General features: G+C 39.3%; 1 protein-coding gene across 1 annotated transcript in view; it reads right to left on the bottom strand.

Annotated features, from left to right (window-relative positions):
* PNISR (PNN interacting serine and arginine rich protein) overlaps positions 1-25,968 on the bottom strand; it is a 36,559-nt gene extending 10,591 nt beyond the window's left edge. The window contains 10 exon segments of the mRNA XM_042463064.1: positions 728-781; positions 1,445-1,544; positions 2,819-2,956; positions 3,346-3,471; positions 3,473-3,546; positions 5,581-5,758; positions 9,238-9,464; positions 10,432-10,617; positions 12,611-12,717; positions 25,859-25,968. Coding sequence (XP_042318998.1) covers positions 728-781; positions 1,445-1,544; positions 2,819-2,956; positions 3,346-3,471; positions 3,473-3,546; positions 5,581-5,758; positions 9,238-9,464; positions 10,432-10,617; positions 12,611-12,698 — 1,171 coding nt within the window. The 5' untranslated portion in view covers positions 12,699-12,717; positions 25,859-25,968.
* Positions 25,969-26,042: the final 74 nt, after the last annotated feature.

Genomic DNA, 26,042 nt, shown 5'->3' with positions numbered 1-26,042 from the left:
ATAGGTATGGACTTCTCTTCCCCCAAAAGACAGATCTGAAAAAACTAACAGACTAGTGGAAAGTACTCTTGAACATCTGGTACAGAAGCATTTTTTACTTTCTTTTCCAGGCTTTCAATATTTAGTTTATCAAGTACATTTATGCTAATGTGAAAGAATTCATCACTAGAGGTCAAAATATTTATTTATTTTGTATTACATAATAATTAAACATTGCATTATCGATGTTACACTGACATGCAAACAATTTTTAAAAGATCTATTACATTCCAGAATGCAATTCTGAATTTCATATCCAGCTTGCCACTCTATCACATAAATGCTAGGTATGAGAATTCAAAATGTGCATTTGTTGTGTGGGATTTTTGGCAAGACAAAATTGTAGTTATTTTATCTAGTGTATTATCCAAAACTAAGAAAGATGAATTAAAAACAGAAGAAAGATTTATTCAGATCTACTGTATTTAGGTATTTAGCTATCTGGCCAAAATAACCTCAAGTTTCGCTCACAAGATAGGCTTACATTACACTTACAACAGAAAGAATGATAGCTTAAAAGATTTCAATGTATTTGAAGAAAATGTTCTTTATAAGTCACAAGTATGTTATCAGATGTTTGCCTAATGCACACTGGGTACATTCAGCCTAATTTCAAAACATATTTACAAATGCAAGCCAGAACTATCTCCCCCACTTAGTCCCACTCGAAAATCAGGAACATACTTACCAAGTCCAGTGAGGGAAGCCAATGCACTGGACTGTGCCAGCTGTTTTGCAGGAGCTTTGTATCACATCAACAACAGGAACAACATGTTAACACAAATAGCCACGATTTCATAGTCATGAGAGTCTATGGTATTGTTAAATCTACTACTATTGCTGTTTTGTGGAGGAGAGAAAAAACCATTAAAAACGTATCATCCATTGCAAGCCCAATAATGTTCTGGCCATGAAAGCTTAGAAATTTAAACAGTTAAGAGAACAGTGGATAGATTTTTTAAAAGTCATTCTTTTCATAGTTACACATTTCAAAGTTAATAAATTTCATCTGCAATCAGCACATAATTTATACATAACTATATGAATAAAATTCTCTATTTTTCAAAAACAAACAAACAAACAACTGGCTAACAGAGAAAGCAAGTCTGTTATTCAAAGCTTGCTTTAGTTCTTCCTCAGCTGCATTTGCTAGTAATAACAGTAAGTGGTATATAAACATATAATGTTTTAAAAAGTTTAAAATAAAATTGTAAAAGAAATGAAAGTTAACTCACAATGCACTGCACAGAACAACACTGCACAGGACAACAGTAATTAATGATTATAACTGAATGTTTTCATCCTTTCTACTTTATAATGTTTTAGGTGCAGATATTATGAATTGAATATGTTCTAAGACATGCAGAAGGATATTTAATGGAACTGCTAGAAACTCTAAGTGTACCTTTTATTGCTTTACGGTGAACATCTTTAGCCACATAATAAATTTCTTCATTTGTAACATCCAGGAGAATTTCTGTCAGCAGCATTTTTGTCAGCAACATCTGAACAAATGGGAATACAAAAACATGGGTTAATTTTTTTTCTAACCTACACAAGACAATACAGTAACTTTTCACATTAAAAGGCATAATAGCTCTTTTACAATTATTTTAATCTACTACAGGCTACATGAAACCGATGACATAAAATGGCTTTTATGTCCACTGACTTATTAATTTTAAATTGCACATATCTGTACATTATGTGAAGCATTAATCAGTAATTCACCTTTGCATTTAGTCATGTGAAACAAAATATGAGGGAAAAGAAATTTGGTAAATGAATGAGAAACAAGCATATTTTGTCTTTATCTTTTCTTCGGTATTCAAGGAATGTAAGCCAGAAATCAAGAGCTTGAATAAGGAAGAGGTTGACTGGGCACACATAAGCTTTTGGGCATGGCCAAAGTACCTGCCCCAAGTATAGCCAACATTTCTCTCCTACAAACCAGTCCATTGTCAAATGAGCACTTTATCTATAATATGCCGTTCCATCTTAGTCCACAGGTTTTTCACTAATACTATGCCAAATGTAAAAATCCAGTCTCATCCTTATGTTTCGTTCCAGCCAGCAGCAATTTCCAAAATTGGGAGTTGAGACTGATTACTACCACGTCAGGCTATACATGCAGCTGTTTCCTTTCTGCTTTAACAGCTACAAGCAGTTGTAACTGAAGTATAATAAAAAAAAAAGTTCACTCAGCCCAGCATGGTTGCCAGCCATCTCCACCACAACAATTTATTCCAAGCAAACAATTGTCCCAAGGAATAAGGCCAAGCTCCAAAGAAAAATTAGAACAGAAGTTCCTTCTGCTTGCTGCAGCCTGCATGGCAGCAAAAACCTGCTCCAAAGGATTTCCCAAACTGCTGAACAGGTTTCTCCAGGAGGCAGAGGTGGTCATTGATTCTGACAGACGGAGCAGGATCCAATGGAGAAACCCCAGTGGATCCTAGCCTTGAGCTACATTACTTTGATTAATCAAAAATCACTACAGTCAACTAATACAGCTATCTCTTGTTCAGTAAAAAGCTTTCTAACCTATGTATAAAACTTTAGATGGCAGCCACCTTACAAAGGAAGAAATACTTCTTAAGATAGCACATGCTACACCATTAACTATTTCAATCATATGGAAATGTAATTAAATCTATAAAATCTGCATGAAAAAAATTTATATTTATTTAATAACTAAGATTTATTATTTAAATAATAAATTATTTAAATAGCCAAGCATATAGAGGCAATGCTTATCAAGTGATCACCAAACTATCCATACCATCTGATATTCCTTTTCTTCCTCAGTCATTTCTGGTTCACTCTGCTCATCTTGAGGAGCTGGAGAGGGACTCCTGCTGACTTTTCCACTACTTGTAGCTTCTACATTATCAAAATCTTCATCCTCATCATCACTATCCTATTAAAAAAAAGTAAAGTAAGACTGTATTTAAAATTCCATAAATTAATTTTGGTAAACACAAATGAGGACACACGTTCTCTGTACGTATCACCACAGGTCTGGTATCTCTCAGAGCAGGAGTAGGTAACCCGCAATCCCCCCAGATGCTATGTGACTACTAGTCCCATAATCATCCTCTTTTGGGTAAACAGAGTTTGAATTCTAACAACATCTGAAGGTCCATGGGTTTACCACTCTCCTTCAGTGGACTAAAAATAAGCTCAGTTGTCTCTATGACAAATGCAGGAAAAATTAATATTGACTTTCTAAAGGACACAGTACAATTAAACTAAATATATATTTGTTGTTCAAAAATATAAATCTTAGGAAGGAACATCCCCACTTACAAATTTACTTTTCTGGGGTAACCGAGGCCCATCCTCTTCTCCTGGTTCCGTATGTTCTTTCTTTTCTTTTTTAGATAGCTGAGAACGCTGCTGTTCCATTCTCTCTTTCTCTAGCTTCTTCTGTTTTTTCTCTTTCCATTTTTTCTAGGCCCTCGCGAATCCAAGCTGGTAGAGTTCGCCGTTTAACTGCATCTAAAGAATCAGAAAAGATGGCACAATTAGCCCTCCATATCCACAGATTCAATATCCATGGCTTAAAAGTATTTTTATTATCATTTTTTCCCCAAAAACCAAAGCTTGGTTTTGCTATTTTATGTAAGTGCCACCATTTTGCTACAAGTTGTATATAATGAGACTTTAGCATCCATAGAGTTTGATACCTACAGGAGTTCCTGGAACTAAACCTCAGCAGATACCAGGAACCCTCTGTAATTTACTGAATAGATATCTGGATTTCAAATAAAATTTCCTGAAAATGATGTATTGATGGCACTTATCTCCATCCAGATTGAAAACAATGTACAAAACGAAAAATGATAAATGTTGGAAATGTCAGGAACCTTATGGTAACTTTTACCATATGTGGTGGAAGTGCCAAAAGGCAAATAATTATTGCAAAAGGATAAGTAAACTTATATCAGAAATATTACATATAACAATACCATAAGAGCCAGAAATCATATTATTAAGCATGACACATTTAATAGGAAATATAGAGGAAAAAAGATGCAGAATACAGTCACCCCTCCGTTTTCAGACCTTCCCTGCTAAAATAGAAAGTCGCCGATATTCAAGCCCTATTGGCTTGAATAGTGGCGCCCCCCCACCCCATTTTAAGTCCCTCCGTTTGCCACTCACAAGTAAGCGAGGGACACGGATTTAAAGTCCTTTCAAACAAAGGGAGCGACTATACTATCAACAGCAAGAATGTTGTATGCCAAATATTGAAAAAGACTGATATAGTGCGGCCTTCCCTTACATGGGGATCCGTTCCAGACCTCCTAGCGCAAGGGAAAAAACGCGTATGTTCAAGCCCCATTAAAAGTAATGGGGCTCGTGCACACAGCACACTCCATTACTTCTTCTGGGGCACAAGAGTTTTTCTGGTGCAGCTTCCAGCATATGCTGGAAGCCATGTATAACACAGGCGTACTGTATCACCAACAAATGAAGAATGGCTGATGAAATTAAGGGAAGCAATGAATATGGACATCTTAACTGCTTTGTTACAAGAAAAACAACCAGAAGATATAGAAGAGGAATGGTTACCAAGGATAAAACATTGGATAGAAAAATAGCCAGATCTAAAAAAATTATAAATCAGAAAAAGTAAAGTAAAAAAGATCTTAAGTTAGTTTCTCAAAGACTTATAGATAATGGAATATAGAGTATAGAAAACTTTTTGGTTGTAGAAAAAGATCAATGTAAAGAAATAAACAATTACAATTCAAGTAATATTCTAATAAATATATATACTGTATATATGATATGAAGATAATAGATATACTCATCATGGAAATAGATACATGATACTGAAATGACATAGATCAATCTTATATAAAAGTACACAAAAATATTAGATGAACAAGGAATATTAAATATAATAAAAGAATAAATTAGCTTAAGATGAATATATAATTGTAATGAAGGTTTAACCATAGACACTTTGTAGAATATCATTGTAAGAGAAAATCAGGAAAGGTACAAATAAGAAAGGGATTATAACCAGCAAGGAAGTTCTTTTAATGTTTGTGATGACAGAAAGTATATTGTTTTGTGTTAAGATTTTGTGTGGCTTGGATGATGGAATATAAGTTTGTATGTATTTTTAATTTTTGAAATTCAATAAAAAGTAATTTTTAAAAAGTAATTTACTGAACAGATGCCCTTAACAGATAACTGGTTTTCAATTCATTGCAGCTTTCAAAGTCTCTCTGTTCAGACTAAACTAGACATTGAACCAATAAACATATATATGAGCTAGGCTGCATCTAAGCTCTTATAAAAGGTATGGCAGATAGATGTGCCATTTGAAATTAAAGGAAGGACAACTGGGAAGGAGGAGATGAATCCTTATTCTGCCCATGCTGTCATGGGTATTGTTTTTCTCCTAGTGGGGCTCAGAGACCTCAATCCACTTGCACATTAATCCAACTTCTAAGAAGAGGAACCACCTGGGTCCAAGCTACTAGACACATATTAAAATGAATATGCTGAAAACATACCAATCTGGGGGGGGCTCCTGCTTCACAGGCAAAGTGATAGGAGAACGCTGGCGATCTCTGAATGCTGGCCGTTCCCTTCTGTTTTGGGGGGGTGCAGGAGGTGCTGGAGGCCCCGGAGGCCCTGGTGGACCAGGCTGCCAGTAAGGCGGATGAAACCCACCTTGTGGTGGACCAAAAGTAGCCCCATGCTGAAAGAGTAATGGAGTTCATTTTCCTTCACATAAATGCTATGCCCTCCCTATTTTTTAACATTTTGCTTCTCTTCAAAAAGTAAGCTAGGAAGAACAGGAAGTCACACACATAACCCCACAATCTCTACAAAATGTCTTCTGTTTTCTATTATGAATTTCAAGACTCCACATTTTGAAATGGAAACATTAACTGGGATCCAGGGCTATAAACAGGCACAGTGGGAGTTTTGTCTTTTGAAACTGAGAACAGTAGAGCCCCACTGCATGTTACAAAACTAGTTTCTGAAAGTACGCTCAGTTGAAAAGCAGTTTATAATGCATTCGAGCAACATACAGTAATCCCAAAGTACCAATCCAAGAAGTATTTTTGAACCCTAGCTACTTAAAAAAAACCAAAACCCAGATATCAGAATACTGTATTCCTTATGTTTTTATCCTTTCCAATGCAGTTACAAAAAGGAGTCCAAAAATTAAGTCTAACAAATACAATGTATAGTTTTCCTGTAACGAGTGAAGTATCATCCAGTTGTAGCAAGAACCAACCTAACAAGTTTATGTGCTTGAACTCACAGTATCGAACAATTTCCAAGCAAAATATATCTTGAAGACTTAAGTTAGCCAGAGCACATGATCTGTAATCAAAATCATCTGATAGAAAACTGATGAGCTAATCAGTAAAAATTATGTACAGGCATGAGACACAGTTCTTTTTCCTTTCTTTTAGTAAAATATTATTTAACTCAGGACAGCAACATAGATCACTTTCAAAAAAGGCAGCTGTGTTATAACGTCTTTTTCAGTGTGAAGTAGAAAAATGTTAGGACAGGGCAAATGAAGAGACCCAGGACCTTTGAGATTAAATGGTTTATTTTAAAATGGGGTTTTCACAAATATCAATTCATTCCTTCAGATGTGCTGGTAGAATGAACTGAGGCTGCATCTTTCTGCAGAAATAATCCAGGCTGACACCACTTTAACTCAATGCCATGGAATTCTGGGAACTGTAGTTTTGTGAGACATTTAGCCTTCTCTGTAAAAGATCTCTGGTGCCACAACAAACTACAATCCCAGAGTTCCACAGCACTGAACCATGGCAGTTAAAATGGTGTCAACATGAATTATGTCTGCCATGTGGATGCACCCTAAGCTAATAACCATGAAAACCCATGATAAAATAAACTTGGTTAGTCTCAAATGTCTCGCTAATTCACTTCACATACAACCTTTTCCATTTTCCAAAGACCAGAGTTGTCAGTCAATATGTTATCAAGCTTTAAAACCTCAATGAAAGCATGCATTTTGAACAAACTCTCTGAAGTTGTTGATGACAGTGCCAAACAGTAAGCCTACTGAAGCCATGGTACCTGGTAGATCAGCTGTTCTGTAATGAGTTTTATTTTATTTTATTCCCCCTCGCCCAACATTTCCTATACTTTAACACATCCAAATTAAATCTGCTAAATTCAAGTTGTAAAATGTATTGTGGACTGCTAGATTTAAGAGCTGAGTTGATTGCAACTGAGAACAGATTATTGTCAGCTTCAATTGCCTTTCTGTTGAGAGGAAAACCACTACAGCTACGGAGCATGCAGATGAAACCAAGCAGGTAATTTGAACTGTAGGCTAAATAGGGATCACTGGGTTGGCAACTGCTGGTGATAGGGGACTAAATGGCTCTCCCATGGGATCTTGGAGGGTCAGGACTCTACTTATTTTTTAAAAACTTTCTAAAAACTTTGTTTATCTAAGATTGCTTTCCCTATGGTTTGCCTCCCCAACAAGAAGAACTGATTAAAACAAAATAAGACAACGCCAGGAAGTCAATGCAGTGAAACTGCCACCTCATATATAGTAGGGCCATTTTTGGTACAATATGTCACTACAGATATAAAAATAAATAAAATGGAGGGAAGGGGTTGAGGGAGGCCCCCTGGAGAGATCACAACAGCCTTGGAGATTACACACTCTACATCAAGTCATAAATTTGTTTCTTTTTTGAAAAAATCATACTCTGTACTTGAAGGAACTGATGTTTGCATCCTGCATGGCAATGCCACCTTTAATTTCAGACTTATCAATTTGAGTAGTACATCTTTATGTCTGTTCAAAGATTCAGCTGAACAATCTACCAAATACAATATAGCTTGCAGTGTTTAAGTATTAAAAACAAACCAAGAAGGTTGACACTAAAGTTAACCAAGGGCAGAAAAAGATAATTTTCAATGTCTTATGTGTGAATAAATTTGAAAGGTGAGAAAGGGAGGGGGGAGAAATTAAATAAAACCCTACAAGAGTCAAACATCTCCACTAATGATGACTTGTTAGACAAAATGGCTCAAGGATGAATATCAATTACTTCATATTTGACAGCTGAATGCCTGACCATCTCTGAAATGCTACTTTTAATGGAAATTCAGAAAAATGTAGGCATACCTAAGTGGCACTGAAATGAATGGAACTCTTGATACCTAATCTCTTGATTACAACAAAGTGTTGCATTCATAAATGGGCACAAATGCTGTGTGTGCAACCATCCTCTCCATCTTCCTTCAATCTATATGCCCAAAGAAATGTTGCTCCCACCACTAACTGTTGCTCCCTCCACTAAAATGGGGTATTTCTGCATGCAGAGAAGCTCCCTGCATGCACTGGAACTTTCATATATACAGCTGAATGTCAGGTATGGGATGGAATTTTGCACAGTGTTGGGGAAATACAATGATTTCAAAATGGATTAAACATGTCTTGTTCTGTGCAGGAGTTGATTAATTGTTGATCCTTATATTATTCTTTACATTACGGATAGGCACACATCTTTGGCCATGAGCAGATTGGATCCAGACCATGAGAGAATTGGATCCACACCATTTTCTGTAACTGGAAGTGGAATTTCTAACATGAAATCACTTCCAATCACATGACTACTACTTCAGAGTGCCCCCCCCCAAAAAAACCAGCATTTAGGGGCAATAGAGCATTCCCTAAGACTATTTTTTGCTCCCTCCCCCACAAATGTATTCTAGCCAATTCATTTTAAAAGAAATTCTGGTTTGGGGGAGTCTAGACAGCCTGAGGGCCACACATAACATGCACATAGGGACTGTACACAGTCCATGGACTGCACAATTCCCACCCCTGCTTCACATACACTATACATAACTGTTTCCAAGAGTATAAACAGTGGACAAAAAGTCATCTTTATTCAGAGAATCAAACCAGTGAGATGGAAACAATCCATTCAATCATCTGGGCTGTATTCTTAAAAAGACCATTCCTACTTACAACATCTTTTGCTCATACTTTCAAACACTGTCCTCTCAGCTTTACAAAAAGCATATTGCACTGAAGAACAGGGAGCTATTTTAAACACCAAACAATAGACTCTGTTGTAGATTCTGTTGAAAACCGGCAATAGAGGAAGACCTCCATGGAAGGGACTCCACATGTTTACAACACTTAAGCAACAAATGCTTCACCTGATAGTCAAACTGGTTCACTGGCCCCATTGCAAAGTTATCTGGTGGTGGTCCCCCAAAGTTGTGATTATTCTGGTTAAACATATGCCTGTTGTCAGGGGCAAATTCCCCGCTGTCTTGACTGTTACTGTCTTCTGATGGAGGAACAATATCCATTGGCCCTGGGGCTGGAGGAATCCACGGTTGATCTGGAGGTGGATGAGGGGGTTGGTGGGGCATACTCCATTCTGTTTGGATTTAAACACAATTATGTTAACACCACACTTTTAACCAATCTGATTTTCTCTGTTACCTCTCTTTAGATTACCAAGCAGTTGATGCAAAACAAGCCATAAGAATAACTACACTAAAACCGTAATACTCATTTCATATTCAGACTATCATTGATACTCTTAAATTTATGTACAATAGCTTATCAGACTATCATATCTACCACTATCAGGAAAATGTTGTGTTGCATCACCTAAAATAAGCTAAGTACTGTAGTAATTGTGAACTCATAAAAGACTTGAGGAAAATTAGGGCAGGAAAGAACAGTACTGTCACCAAGAATTCATCCAAATATTCCCCCCAGGTCCTGTTCTTCCCTTGGCATGCATTAGTATCATTGTAATGAGATGGCACCCAAAAAGACAAACTTCAACTACAGATTTCCTCAGACTATAGCCTTTAAATAGCTTAATCAGCAAAACACACTAGATGTGGGACCTGAAAAATCCTTTATGTCTCTTGCTTTGGAACATACACTCCAATATCACGTGGAATGCAAAACTTTAAACAGCTTTCAGGCAAGATTAGCTTCCAGTTTCCTTACAAAGGAGATGAGCAAGATGTAAATCTAGGCTTAAAGCTAAAACCTGTCAGTAAATAAGGCTAACAACTCATCACCTAAGGAAAGCAAGGACTTATACTGACCACCCCTGATTTGTGAAAGTAGTTTAAAGATAACTGCATTTTTATTTGCAGTAAGTTCTGTTACAGCAGGGATGGGCAACTTCCTCTAGGGTGAACATTGTCCATGCTGTTGAGTTTGTGGATGCCCAGGGACTATGTATTTGCAGGTGTGCACACAAAGAAGCCTACGCATACACACACACATCCTTCCACAACACCTACAGTGGATTGCTGAAAGGGAGGTTTGGAAGTGGTAAGATACAAAAACAGAAAGGAGTATATAAAAAAAAACCACCAAACCTGGCTGCCACATTCTGTTGAAGTTTGGATCACTCTGAAAGTTACCATGGTTGTTTGGGCCTGGCTCCATTCCTGGCATCTCCTGGCCATTTGGCATCATCCCTTGCTGATCCACTACACCCTGCTGACCCGATGCTTCCCGCTGTGCAATCCATGCTTGAGCTAATGCAGCCCAGTCAATTTGACCTAGAATTAAAATTAGATTTTTAATTTATAGCTTCCCACAGCAGAATAAGGAAGATGCAATTGTAAAGCCCATGACAACAGCACTCCACATGAAAGTAGTACAGGTTCTCATGCAAATCCCTCACTTAGCACTCACGCTTGGCGTTCTTAACTTGATTTGCCCACTGTCCTGTGAGTACAGAACACCACAGTCTGATTTTTGCCATTTGGCAGAAGTGAAAGGCCACTCCCTTAGAATAATATACTGGGAAGGAGGCAGACCAGCTGGACTACGTACATCCATCCACCAGAGAAAGAGCAATTACAAGAAGCTCCCTCACATCTTGGCAGAAAAACACCTGTAAGAATTTTAGAACTAATTTTGTTTGTTTCTCCACCCCTCTTCTAATCCCTTCTCCTTTATGTCTTTTACACTGTAGGCCTTAGGGGTATTACTGATGCTTTCAAGCTTGTCTCAGGGTCCTTTTCAGCTAAAGTGTGTGGTTAAAAATTCTTTAAACAATTATAACTGGAAGTACTAACATATTACACAATTACTTTATTATTTCCCTTATACAGATGAATTGTAATACATCTGTAAATGTTATGGAAGGCAGTTTCATGGCACCTATCCCACAAATAATCACTAGACACAGGCTGCAATCTTTTGAAAATCAACACAGAAGTAAACCCCACTGAACAAAGTGCAACTTCTCAGTCTTAAAATCTAAAACATTTTATCATCAGATGCAGCTGATAAACTAGGCAGTAATGCCATAATGCCAAAATAAATTGTAGCATTGTTTAAGCTGCTAAAATACTCTCTGCTGTTAACAAAGGAATGGGCCAACACAATTACCCACCCACCTGGAAAAGGCTGCAGTCAATGCCTAAATACAACTGTTAGTCCCTAACTAGTCAACCCATTAAATCAATGGAAACATGGTGGGTCAACAATAATGTAAGTTCCATTGATTCAGTAGGTCTACTTTAGCTGGAACTAAATCAGATTTAGACTTAGATTTTAGTGCACTACTCTTTAGATAGTACTTCTTATATGATTACAATGGTCTCTACAATGATACTTTTTAAAATTTTACTTAAGAAAGGAAAAGACAGAGGATAAAGGTCAACACATAGCTCAGAAACTGGAAATCAGTGCATTACACTAACTTCAAATTTAAGTCTGAAAGTCTGGACTTCACCTGAGGAAGGATTTCCTTCAGCAATCATGCTTCACCTCTCTATTTTGATCTAATGGATATTCATTGGCCAAGGGCAGACACCGCACTGTACAAAGATTCTAACAATGCTAGTATTTGTAAAAGATGGCTGAGTCTTAATAAGTTTAACCCAAGGATTTAATAAGGTTCAGAACTGTTCAAAGACAACCCTGGTTATTTTGGGGGGTCAGTTTTTAACTTGTATGTTTGTTTGTTGTTGTTTGTTGTTCTGTTTTTTAAATATTGCATTGAATTTAATACTTTTTTAAGCAAAGGAGGGTACCAGGGATTTTATATGTTTTGTATTTTTAACTTTGTTAGCCGCCCCGATTGTTCTCAGAGGGGCGGGATACAAATAAAATTTATTATTATTATTATTATTAGTAGTAGTAGTAGTAAAAGACCTCATGCTTTAGAACAATGATTCCCAAACTGTGCCCTTTAAGAGATTTTGGACTTCAGCTTCCAGAAGCCTCAGCCATGTTCGCCAATAGTCTGGGATTCCGGGAGCTGAAATCCAAAACCCCTTAAAGAGCACAGTTGGGGACTACTGCTTTAGAAGAATAATTTTAACAGACTACAAGTGATTCCCTACCTGAATGCAGCAAGATAAAAATCAAAAGGTGGAAAACACTGAGATTAGCTATATGCTTTTTTATGATGGTGTATTTTAGTTCATCAGTGCAAATTTTTCAAGACAGATGAGAGAATAATGCCCTAGATTAATTCCTAACACTCAGGTTACTATGTTGGCTTTTGTCTTGTAAGCACCATTTTGGCTGTTTACTTACTTGGATCTTGCTGGTGCTGAAAGGACTGCATCCATTGCTGCTGGTTCAAAGGCCACTGTTGCCAAGGCTGCCCACCTTGATCCCACATCTTTAGTTCTTTATATATTCTATATTTAATCAAAAATAACATTGAATATTTGAGTTGAAGCTTCATGTGTTCTGCAGCATTCAAATCTACACAGCAACATTTAGACCATTCAAAAGGTACTCAGGCTATAAACAAGTTACATTTCCTCAATTATTACTTTAAAAAGGCTTCATACTATATCCCTTTTGTCCCAATTCCCAGTAGCATCCAAAAGCACTTATATTCTTAAACAACTTAAGATGTAGGACTGCCATTAGGAGAACGGCAAAGCCCAGTGTATTTATAGAACTGCACACTTTCAACACCCTGGTAACTTTAGAAATCAAGTGGATAATATTACCTAACTATCCACAGGTCTTCCTGTCTGAATCCATGAAACTGAGAAAGTTTCATGCAAGACAATAAAAAGCACATTAGAGGGAAAATACATTATGCTGTAATTATTACTAAAACAACTGTCAAACTGTAAGTAACACTTTTCAGTTTAAAGAAACCCTACGTTGTGAAAGAACTCCCCAAAAGACACAGAGAAAGTTACCTCACTGATCATCATCCGGCAAGAAATGTTTTCTCAAAACATACTGAGTAATTCAAAAGAACAGTGTAAAAGTAAAGCTGTAATTGGTTTTGCACCATCCCTTTTGAATCACTCTGTACTTTTGACTTTCAGAGAACTAAAAACAAAATGAACTGAAGCAACAGGATGGCCAATCTTAATCCTGGTCACGATACTCTGGAGTATTTTGTCTGCAAGCTGCCCCATCTTTCCCCCTTTACTTACAATTTCTGCAGGTATGGCAGGCGACTGTCTACACATGCCCTCGTACCAGCTGCTCCCTCAGAGGCCAGAAATGAGGGGCTCAATGTTAATCACACAACTGAGCACCTCATTCTGATCACAGGGGAGCAACCTGAGCTGGTGGCAATGGGTGGCGCAGCAGGACGCTGTATAGGCAGTTGCCTGAGATTGCTGCAGAGTGCTTTGGATCTTCCCAGAAGATCTGAAACAAAACACAAGTCTTTTACATTCAAGATAAGGGAACAATCGTCCCAATTCCCTGTGGAACTGTCCTTCCCATATTTAGACAGTCCTTAGTCAAACTGGGCCTTTGGCCCTGCATCATCTGGAGAGGGCGATGCGAGGGGGGTGCGCTGCAAATGGCCCATGTAAAACTCCCCATGAAGAGAACACTTTAAAGTCCAGCCAGAAGGGGGAAGTTAGCATGAGGTTACAGGTTGTTATCTCTTTGCACTGCAAGTTCAACAGCAGTAACCACCATGTAAAATACCACAGCAGGCATCCCAACATACAGGCAAAAGTTGCACAGAATAACCTCTGTTTCGATAAATACGTTAGCAAGAGTTACTCTGTGAGTGCCATGAGAAAGATTATAGAAACCTGTGTTGTCAATTTCACAAACAAATTAATAAAACAAGAAGGAACATGTTGGATTCACAGTCATAAACCAAGCAAATACATGCTATACAGTACTGGTGAAATATTTACCGCTACCAACCCCATTATCCTGCATTCATTTATTGTACAGTTTTGTATTGCCTCTGGGAGAAACACAAGATTTAATGAATTTCAAAAGGAAGGAAGCTCCAGATCTGGGAATGCTACTTTTACTGATAAGTAGAAGGCACCACTGAAAGGAAACTAAAGGAATAAAACAGAAGTGCAAAAGGGATCACACCAGGCCCATTTTAGAAACAGAGATCTCCAACTGAAAGTATCTGTTGCATTCAGGAATACCAAGCACATATCCAGCAAAAGTAATTTACGACCGCTGTAAGATCACTATAAATCCCCAGATTCATTCTAACCAAGATGCCTAAGAGCAGTATCACTCCCCCCAAAAGACAAATTTTGATACTCTTTACTCAGTCTGGAACAACAAAACATCACATGGATACTCTGAAACAGCTCTGTCAGTTTCTAAAACAATAGTTCTTCTATACCCAACTGAATGTGTGACTCAGCTTAAAAAAGAAAACAATTGCTAACTGAAAAACTTAGAAAAAACGTTTTAAGAAATACGTTTTGCATGCTCACAAATACAGAAATCTCTGGAATGATAAAACATGACTGCATTTCTTAAAATTCTATACATGTGGTCATTAGCAGCGAAAACTACTTGAAGAAATAGCTTTCCATGTTTCAGTATGAACTGGATGAACCAGCTGCTCCATGCCAGTCTACTGGCCACAGAGATCATCATCTGAAGCTCTTCCCAGATAACCTTAATGTCTAAAGCAAGGTAAAGGCAACCATGGAGAGAAGCTTTTTAATAAGCATGTAGGCATTTCCCTGTGGAATGTAATCCCCAAGGCAACTCACCTGGTGCAGCCATTTCACTCCATAGGCCTTTTAATCCTTTGTTCAGTGCTAAGTGGTTTATTATCCTCTGAGCTTTTATTTGCTATATTTTGCCAGTTTCACAATGTTGTTGTTGTTAACTACCTGAATCGCCCTCAACCCATGGCGATCCTGTGGATGAGACATCTCCAAGACCCAGTCCTCCACTGCTCTGCTTAGTTCCTGCAAACTCATACCTGTGACCTCCTTAACAGAGTCCACTCATCTAGCATTCCGCCTTCTTCTCTTTCTACTCACATTTCTTAGCATTATTGTTCTTTCCCAATGTCTTCTCTTTCTACTTCCCTCCACATTTCCTAGCATTATTGTTCTTTTCCAATAAGTCGTGCCTTCTCATGATGTGGCCAAAGTTTTGTCATCTTGGCTTCCAGGGAGATTTCTGGCTTGATCTGCTCAAGGACCCGTTTGTTTGTCTTTCTGGCTGTCCATGGGATCCTTAGCACTCTTCTTCAGCACCACATCTCAAATAAGTTGATTTTCCTCCTATCCTCTTTCTTAACTGTTCAGCTCTCAAATCCATACATAGCAACAGGGAAAAGAATGGCTTGTACAATTCTAACCTTTGTGAACAGTTTTATATCTATGCATTTTAGAATCTTTTCTAGTTCTTGCATAGTCACTTTCCACATTCCTAATCTTCTTTGGATTTCCTGACTGCAATCCCTATTTCTATCAATGTTTGAACTTGGGTATGAGAACTCTTTTACTACTTCTATTTCTTCACTGTCTAAGTTGAATTTGTCTAGCTTTTCCATTGTCATTATTTTAGTTTTCCTTATGTTTAACAGTAGGCCTGCCCTTGCACTTTCTTTGCACTTTCAATGCTGCTGCCCCATTATTTATTATTTGAATTTATTTTTATTATCCCCATCATCATCATCATCATCATCATCATCATCATGTAAAGTGCCATGGAAATGTTATCTGGTGTTGAAGGTACATAAAATACATCTTAGAAATGATTCAATAAATAAAACAATGGATACAAGACCCACAAAAAATTTTTTTAAGGTGCTAGTGCTGTACCACAAATGAACACTCACAACTTCATGTACTGTTGTTTTTGTTTTTTGTTTTTTGTTTTTTTAAAAAGAGTAGTCTATAGCAGTTTAAACTTGCACAAAAGCTGTTGGGGCTGCAACAGTCAAAAGTCTGAGAAAATAGTCAACAATGAGAGATGACAGAAACTGCAGGCCAACATCTGGTGGGCTACAATTTGCCCACTCCAGCCTACGCTATTAGGCAAATGTAATATGTAAACAAGAATGCATGATCAGTTGGATCTACCAGGCCAGTTAATTGGAGAATGTAATTTACTGGACTATTGCTGCCCTTAGTGCCCCTCATAAAGTCTGTATAGTGTCTGTCTTCTATCCTGTTCCCAGCATATAACTTAAAAGAACAGCATGTTTTTTCTAATATCATTAGGTTTAAAATCTAGAAATGAAGTAACATCCTAATTATTCATACATTTAGACTTGTTCAGATACTCACTACTGCAGTTTGAGATTTTTTAAACAATTTTTTTAAAGAAACAGAAACTGCAGCTAATAGTTCTTAGACATAGATGAAAAGCTACTTCGCTGTCTTTTTGCAGGCACAGGTTAAATCTCCCTTATCCAGAATTCCTAGATCCAAAATATCCCATAAACCAAATATTTTTTCAGAAGTGGCTGAGATAGTGACCCCTTTGCTTTCTGATGGTCAAGTATACATAAATTTTGTTTCAGGCACAAATATATTTAAAATACTGTATAAAATAATATTTATATAAAAGATAAATATTGTGTTTAGATTTGGGTCCCATCTCCAAGACATATCTTATTATGTACATACAGTCCGCCCTTAGCTTACGCGGGGGATCCATTCCGGACCCCCCAGTGTAAGCCAAATACCGCGCAAGTGAATGGGGCTCGTGATGTGGCGGTGCGGCAGCGCACACTCCATTCAGATGAATGGAACGTGCCACTCCTTGCGCCTCTGTATGACATAGGCGCACTGTACATGCAAATACAAGTATTCTGAAATTCAACAAAATTCAAAACACTTCTGGTCCAAGCATTTCAGATAAGAAAGACTCAAACCTATCTTTTTAAAAATGTTACACTAGAAGTTTTAAGTCTTTTCTTCAACATTATTACTGTATTTCATATACAGTGGTACCCTGGGATACGAATTACCCAGCTTACGAATTTTTCGGGATACGAAAAAATCCCATAGGGATTTATTGTTTCGGCTTACGAAGGTTTTTTCGGGTTACGAAAAAACCTCGGCGCTATTTTCCGCCACCGGAGGGCAGCAGAGAGCTATTTTTCCATTAGCGCCTATGGCAATTCAGGTTACGAAGGTTTTTCGGGTTACGAAATTAGCCGCGGAACGAATTAATTTCGTAACCTGAGGTACCACTGTATTAGAAACTTTGTTGGTTCAGATAATTTCTAAAGATATTCTAGCTACCATTGTAACATAACTATAAAACTTCATTCTACAGTACTTAACTTTTAACTCTTTTCCTTAAAAAAAGAAGTTTCCTAAATGGGATATTTTCCAGTTGTTTTTAGAATCATAGAATTGTAGAGTTGGAAGAGACCACGAGGGCCATCCAGTCCAACCCCCTGCCATGCAGGAACTCTCAATCAAAGCATCCCCAAAAGATGGCCATCTAGCCTCTGTTTAAAGACCTCTAAGGAAGGAGACTCCACTACACTCAGAGGGAGTTTGTTCCACTGTCAAACAGCCCTTACTGTCAGGAAGTTCCTCCTAATGTTGAGGTGGAATCTCTTTTCCTGGAGCTTGCATCCATTGCTCTGGGTCCTAGTCCCTGGAGCAGCAGAAAACAAGCTTGCTCCCTCCTCAATATGACATCCCTTCACATTCTTAAACAGAGCTATCATATCACCTCTTAACCTTCTCTTCTCCAGGCTAAACATCCCCAGCTCCCTAAATCGTTCCTTGTAGCGCATGGCTTCCAGACCATTCACCATTTCTGGTGTACTTCTCCTTTCTCTTTTTGCAGGAAAGTACCTAAACACAAGATGATTTGGCATTCCCACCTTCTGTTTTTGCTGTATACCAGGGTGGGCAACTGTGGACCACATTAACACCTAGAAGACCCTGGAAGGCCACACCTGCTCCTGCAACACTGATGGAAATACCACAAATCAAAATACAAAATTGCCCTCTAACACTTCTAGGACACATGGGGGCATTTTCATGTTTTATGTTTCAAAAAAAGGCCAACCCTGTCCCTAAATTGGCTGCTGCCCCCCACAAAATGTGTGGAAATGTACCCCATCTCTCTAGTAGAAATTTTGGAGCATTTCAGGGCAAATAAATATTTCTGAACATTTTTACTAAATTTGTTTTTGACTCGTAGGAGGCCTCCAAATGTGGTGGAAAATGAACGTTGGTACTTACCCATGATAAGTTCATTTCCAGCAGACAAGGGTCCTAACATCCTGTATTCTGGGTTAGCTCCTCCCAATTTGCTCCTGTAGGCAGGGACTATAGAACAAAGACCGGCCCCCCTATTTGGGAGGAGCTAGCCCCCCTGTGCCTCAGTTCCTTGATTTTGCTTTACTACTCGCTTGGCTTGTTATTGGCTTGTTAATGCCATCCGCACCCACCTATGGTGCACCTGAAGGCATGTTGCCGGGGGGGGGGGAGAGAGATCTGGGAAAGCCTATGGGCCTCCGTTTTGCCCACCCCCGCTTTATATTATTTCCAGGGTGAAAAGATCCACACACTAATCTAAGGGATAGTTAGTTTCTTTTTGATAAAGAGTTAAAGTGCAGTACTCACACTGACCTGTGGATAAGTCAACCCAAGTTTCTGGCATCAATTTTTTTACGTACATTTCTAGACTTATGCATGCGTATATACAGTATGCGGGTGTAAGCTAGACTCAACAACCATGTAACTGTCTCATATTCACATCTGCAGTTGTGGCAATGGTGCCACAACTGCAAATGCCCATGAAACCCATCTTAAAAGCCAGTAAGCCAGTAAGAGTTTTAAGATGATGGCAAGCAGGCATTGCAGGATGATGTGAACAGTTCCATTCAGGAAGATGTGAACAGTTCACGGTGCAAGGAAGAGTTGCAACCAAACCCTGCAGGCATCCCTGCCACTATTCCTCAAAACCAAATAGATGGCTGACCGGCTTTTAAGGTGAAATATCAAATCCAATCACTGGATTCCTTGCTTGCACAAGCATTTGCATGACTTCAGACAACTCTTGGCTTCATGATGAGAGGTTCTGCTTCTACTAGCTGTTCCTCAAACATCTAGACAGCTCTCAGTTGATCTTGCAATTAGTATCGTAACACCAACAGCTACCATTACATTAAATACCACCCAATGGTTTCACAAGTGAAATAACCCACTTTTTCTCATTTGTTTTCACATGATGTGTTCTGTTTTCCTTCTAAGGATATCTTAGAATCTGCATCCTTTCATATGTTGTAGACACTTAGCAACTGGAGCTTTCAGTACTGAACTTATTATACACACATTAACATGTCAACACACCCTGATGCATGTAGGTCTCACAACACTGATGGGAATACAAGAGGATACAGATTGGGTTGCAATTACATGTATATTGTTAGTACAACAGCACATATACATTCCTATGTACAACACCAAAGGCTTCAAAGGAGTCTCTTCCTCAAATGAACAAGTGCAGTGAGTGACTGAAGAGTAAGCCTTCCCTCAGTGCTGGCCCTTAGGAGGTTTGCCTGGCATCTACCTCAATCACTTCTACACCAGGGATAGACTTTACTTTCTCTGACTTGTTAATTGTCTGTGCAATTGAGCAATTGCAAAATTGTTCAAAATTGTGCAAAGGAACAATTGCTGGATATGTAATGGGAAGATAGGAACCATGTATCACATGTGGTGGCAATGTGATAAAGTACAAACTTACTGGGAAAATATACATAACGCAATCCAGGAATTATTGGAAAACCTGGAGCTGGAGGGCAAGTGGGTTCAGGGACAATGTCCTTCCTATGCCTACAAGTATGAGATGGTTTTAAATTACTTCAAAAAAGATATACTTTACATCAACTTCCTTATTTTAATGAATATTTTAATTAATAGCATATTTGGTCTACTGCAATGTTCCCTAGGAAATTTTTACACTCAACAAACACAAACCAGCAGGTGCTAAGAAAGTCAACTGTCAGTTACCTGGTTCAAATCTCACAGCCAAGAACTTGGTGCATAGTACAAATCCACAGATTTTTTTTATCCATGGATTCAAGCATCCACACCTTGAAAATATTCCCCAAATATGTACTGTATACACTCGACTATAAGTCAACCTAATGTATAAGTCGAGGGCAGGTTTTGGGGACAAAATTATGGATTTGGCCATGACCCATGGATAAGTCAAGGGTAAAACTTGGAGGCTCCTCGAACCAAACCCCAGTGGATACCAAGGGCACACTGTATTAGGCAAAGTATAGCCTTCTCTCCTGTCCAGTGCTCCTCTTCAATGTCAGAACGATGCTCCCCTGTATTACAAAAATCCAGCAGGAAGAATTACTGGGACATTGTATGCAAAGCCACTTGAAGACTGAAGTAACCTACCTGAAACCTTAATTCCCCTGCCCACCAAACACACTTCAGGCACAAAATCTGATACTGATATTTTGAGGACAAATAATCAGAAAGTTTCACTTGGTACACATGTTTTTCTAGCATGATACTTCTGCTTGCAAACATATCTCCTTTCACGTATCTCCCTTTTATTTATTTTATTTATACCCCACCCTTCTTTCATCTTAAAATTCATGGTGAAGCACAAGAGGTTCCCAAATTATCTCTTCTTCGTGTGCTAATGGATCTCGGGCCTGTTTAACTTCAGCAAAGTGGCTATGTCGTGTGTCCTCAGATCATGATGAGATGCAAGACTCATTTGGGGTTGCTGTAAAGACCATCAACATGCTGCAATCTTGTTATCAGATATGCCCTTGCACACAATCCGCGTGGTCAAAATGCAATTTTCAACAGGAGTACCACTTGCACAAAAATGATGAAATTACCAACTGTCTTAGAAGCCAAATCAGGATACTGCTATAATGTCATTATACAGGTTGAGCTCCCTTATTTGGAATTCAAAATCCAAAGTGGGTGGCTGAAATAGTGACATGTTTGACTTCTGATAGTTCAGTGTACAAACTTTGTTTCATGCACAAAGTTATTAAGAATATTGTATAAAATTACCTTCAGATAATGTGTATAAGGTGTTTACGAAACATATATGAATACTGTCTTTAGATTTGGGTACCATTTCCAAGATATCTCATTATCTATGTATATGCAAATACAGGTACAGTGGTACCTCGGGATACGAAATACCCAGGTTACGAAATTTTCGGGATACGAAAAAATCCCATTGGAAATCATTGTTCCGGGTTACGAATGTTTTTTCGGGTTACGAAGAAAATTTTTGGTGCTTTTCAGCGCTTTTTCGCACGAAACGCGGCTTTTCCCCATTAGCGCCTATGGCAATTCGGCTTACGAAGGCTTTTCGGGTTACGAAAGCGGCCGCGGAACGAATTACTTTCGTAACCCGAGGCACCACTGTATTCCAAAATCCAAAGCACTTCTGATCCCACACATTTCAGATAAGAGAGGCACAAAATGTAATTGTGACTTGGTTTGATAGTACAAATCTGTATGTACAATGCTGTTCCTGGGTATTTGGGCTGCAAATCTTAGGACTATTGATACCATAACAGTAAATTAAACAGGATAATTTCTTGCCCATTTCCACTACACATAACTGAATAAAAACTGTGTAGAGTACTTCCACACAAATATTAATAGGATATTCACATACTGAACTCCTATTTCCATCATGTTATATGGGGCTAAATTGAATTAACTGGCATGTCTCTCTAACTACAGAACCAAAAACCACATTTATCTTTGCTTTAAAAGGGCTAGGGAAGAACTTGGTATCACTGTCAGATCTTAAAATAAACAGGAATATTCCAGCTGCAAGCTGTGAACAGGGATCAAAAACCTATTGAGATTCCTAGTTAGATATTTAGGTCTCAAAGAACTAGGTCTTTAAACAACCCCACTTTGCTAAATCTCAGGAAACCTGCCACACTATTTCAGTTCTAGATTTTTAGAAAATCATGTTATTAAAGCCCAAAAGTTCAATAGTGTAAGAAATGGAAAATCAAACATATTGACGCCTCAGACCATTGCCATGGGAGCAATCAGAAGATACGATACTGGCTGCTTTACTATGAAACATTTTCAATGAAGAGATAATCTTCAGGCATGCAACCATAAACAAAGAAACCCCTAAGTACAACTATGAAATGCCAAAGATCTCATTGGTACATCAATGGACTGCATATATTCTGTATACATAGCCTAACAACCAGTATTCTGTAGCGGACAGAATGAGGAAAGCATTTGGTTCATTCCTTCATGACCCTTAGAAATAAATCCTTAGATTCATCTGTCTTTAAGCCTTACCTACTTCAGAGAACTGATATAAGGGCAAAGCAGGAAAAATCCTATGAATGGTGGCCCAAGCTCTTTGGAAGAAGGATGTGGGAAGTACAATAATTACACAGTGCAAAGTCAATAATTTAAGCAATATGCACACAGTGCATTCCTCTAACCCAGTGCTTCGTAAAATGTATAATGTAGAGGACTGGCAGGGTCCATCCCCTCCCCCCATGTACCAGGACTGACATATTTGTATGCACTGACTACAACAATTTCTTTCATTCCTGGAAAACTGTCAGGGACTGGCAGCCCATAGCTCACAGACTGGTACTGATCCAGATACAACCACCGAGTAGCACTCCTCTAACCTCTATGAAATTATTGAACCTGTCAGTAATAAGTTTTTCAAATAAACTTCATGTATTAATCTAATCAAGGCATCTCTGAATCTGTTTAAGAACCAAAAGTTACAGAAGTAGTTAAAACAACAAAACAGCCTCTGAATTCCCACTAGGTATTTCTCTGAGAAACACTGGATGAAAATTACACTATGAGGAGCTCATGAATGCTTCTGGGCTGAATTATATGGTACTTGTTTGTACCCAACAACATCTCTGCAAATAGGTCTACAATGGTCACTAGCCCTCAAAAATTATTAGACTCCTGTCTGCACACAAGAAACAAACATGTACCAATAATCTAGCCTGTGAGGGGGAAATATCCATACACAAGCAACTAGGCAAGTGGTTTCTTATGAACATGGAAACACACCCTACAATCAATCCAGTATAACTTCCTAGAAGTGTTGTTATCACTCAGTTGACACAAATGATGAAAAACTCCCCAGCTACAGCATACTGGGATTCTGTAATTCTGTACAACCCTTCAGTGGGATACCAATGTGTATTGCTGGCAGTCAGAATACTACTCTCCCTTTTAATATAAATAAACTTAAGAACACTCCTATCAAACCAGAGGAAAGATCTATCATCTAGTCCAGGATCCTGCCCCCTTCATATACTCAGCTTGATCCTTCTTCTAAGCTGCTAACTGTGCTGTGGAGAGAACACCTCTTCCTTGCCAGTGCCTTAATTGGGATTTCAGTCTGCAAAGAGATCTTGCAGCACCTTTGATACTAATTGTGTGAAAGAAGTTGCAGCACAAGCTTTTGTAAATGTGGTCTACTTCCTCAGATGCATGGAGTGACCTGACTAGGACAGTGGTGCTGTCCAATTCAATCAAGGAGAGCACAGCCCTAGTCCACAAGACCTGATGACAGGGTGACTTGGAGGCCTCTCATTCATAGGGCCTCCATAAAATCAAAGCTGACTTGACAGCAGTCATTAACAATTAGCAGCAACAACCACCTCTCTGACTAATCAATCTGCAAAGGGATCTTGTAGCCCCTCTGATACCAACTGAAAGAGAAAAGTTGATTGCATGAGCTGTTGTAGATCCATGGGATAAGAGTGGAATGCCCAGGCAAATATATAAGTAGGCTGTGTATGGAAACATTCATAACTCTTTGACTAAGATTGCCATTATATGCATGTTTAGTCAGAAATGTTGTTGCTGCTGCTGTGTGCCTTCAAATCATTTCTGACTTATGGCAACCCTAAGACGAACCTGCCATAGGGTTTTCTTAGCAAGATTTGTTCACAGATTTGCCATTGCCTTCTCCTCAGGAAACTGAGAGAGTGTGACTTGCCCAAGGTCACCCACTGGGTTTACATGGCTGCATAGGGAATCGAATTTTGGTCTCCAGAGTTGTAGTCCAACACTTAAACCAGTGCACCATGCTGACTCTCACACATAAAGAGTCCTATGAGCATTCCCACACAGCCTGCTTATCTGGCTTAGGTCCTGGCTATTTGGCAAACCGTATTTCCCTGTATAATAAATAATAAATAAATAATTTTTTATTTCTATCCCGCTTTTTGCCAGGCAATCAAAGCGGCGTACAACAGGTTAAAATACATCCATATATACATATATATGGATATATGTATATGTATGAGCCGGCCTGAGCCTGACATCATCAAGCGAGGCCCTTCTCTTCGTCCTAATACTGTCACAAGCATGACTAGCGGGGAAGCAAGAAGCAAGAGTCTTCTCAGTGGCTTCCCAGGGAGGCCTGAAAGGCCCTGTCCTTGTTGTCCTTCCGCCACAGGCATTTAAAACAGAAGGTTTTTAAAGCATGGGCTGGATTGTTGTATTGCTTTAAAGTATTGTTAATGGTTTTACTGTTTACATGTATTTTATTAACATATAATTTGTTTTAATATTGCAATAATTTAAATCTATTTCAATGTTCCATTTCTGTATGATTTTGTTTTGCTTTTTAATGTTGTGAGCCACCCTGAGTCCCAGTTTTGGGGAAAGGGCAGGATCCATAGGTTTTTGTGGGTTTGGGGGGCTATGAGGCCGTGTTCTGGAAGAATTTATTATTCCTAACATTTCACCATTAGCTGTGGCTGGCATCTTCAGAGGACGCTGGCATGGAAGGGAGTGGTGTGTGTGTGTGTGTGTGTGTGTGTGTATACACTGATAGTTGAGGGAAGCACTTTGCATGTTAATCTGTGTATTGTTCTGTTGTTGAATGGCAAGGCCTCAGGGCTTCTAATTAATTAAAGCAGACAATAGATCATTAATTAAGACATCCTTGCCATTTAACAATACACAGAACAATACACAGATTGACATGCAAATCTTTTCCTCTCAACCGACAGTGTGTTTGTGTGTACAGATATGCATCCCACTCTCTTCCATGCCAGCATTCTCTGGAGATGCCAGACACAGATGCTGGTGAAACGTCAGGAAGAAACTCTTCTAGAACATGGCTACATATATAGCCTGGAAAACCCACAAGCAAGGGCTTCCCCAGACTGCGCCTGGGAGCCTTTGGAGGGGCGTATAAAGCGCCGGAAGAACCGCCTGCCCGCCTGGCGCCCAACTGCGCCAGAACCCTCTCTCAGTCTCTTTATTATCCCTCCGAACCTTGCGGGCAGCGGCGGCGGCGCATGCGCACTAGAGTCCCCGACTGGGCCCAGTCCGAACCCTCCTCGGTACTGGCGAGCGTGTGGCGCATGCGCACAAAGGAGTGTTGGGGGGCCATCGAGGAGTGTGCCCCCGACCGTTACAGAAAGGGGGAGGAGTCACCCACCCGCCTCCTTCCGCGGCCATTCCTCACGTCCGCGGCCTCTCCGCCGCCCCCCCCCCCCCAAATCCGCCCCCTCAGACTACAGCGCTCAGCCCCCGAGGGCTTTAGCCTCGCCCGGCCTCCGCAGGGACCGAGACTCACCTTCGCCGCCCGCTTTCCCTTCCCCACAAGCGGCGGCACTGCGGCTGCCTCCCCGGTCTCCCCCAGTCTCCCTTTCGCGAACCACACAAAATGGCGTCCGCTGTCCCTGCCCCGGAAGCACAACTACGTCACTGAGGCCCGGAGTTGACAGAGAGAAGCCTTCCCCTCTGAGCCCGGACGCCAT

Source organism: Sceloporus undulatus, chromosome 1 (assembly GCF_019175285.1).
Source record: "Sceloporus undulatus isolate JIND9_A2432 ecotype Alabama chromosome 1, SceUnd_v1.1, whole genome shotgun sequence".
Taxonomy (NCBI): Eukaryota; Metazoa; Chordata; class Lepidosauria; order Squamata; family Phrynosomatidae; genus Sceloporus; species Sceloporus undulatus.
This window is presented reverse-complemented; position numbering and strand designations above follow the sequence as displayed.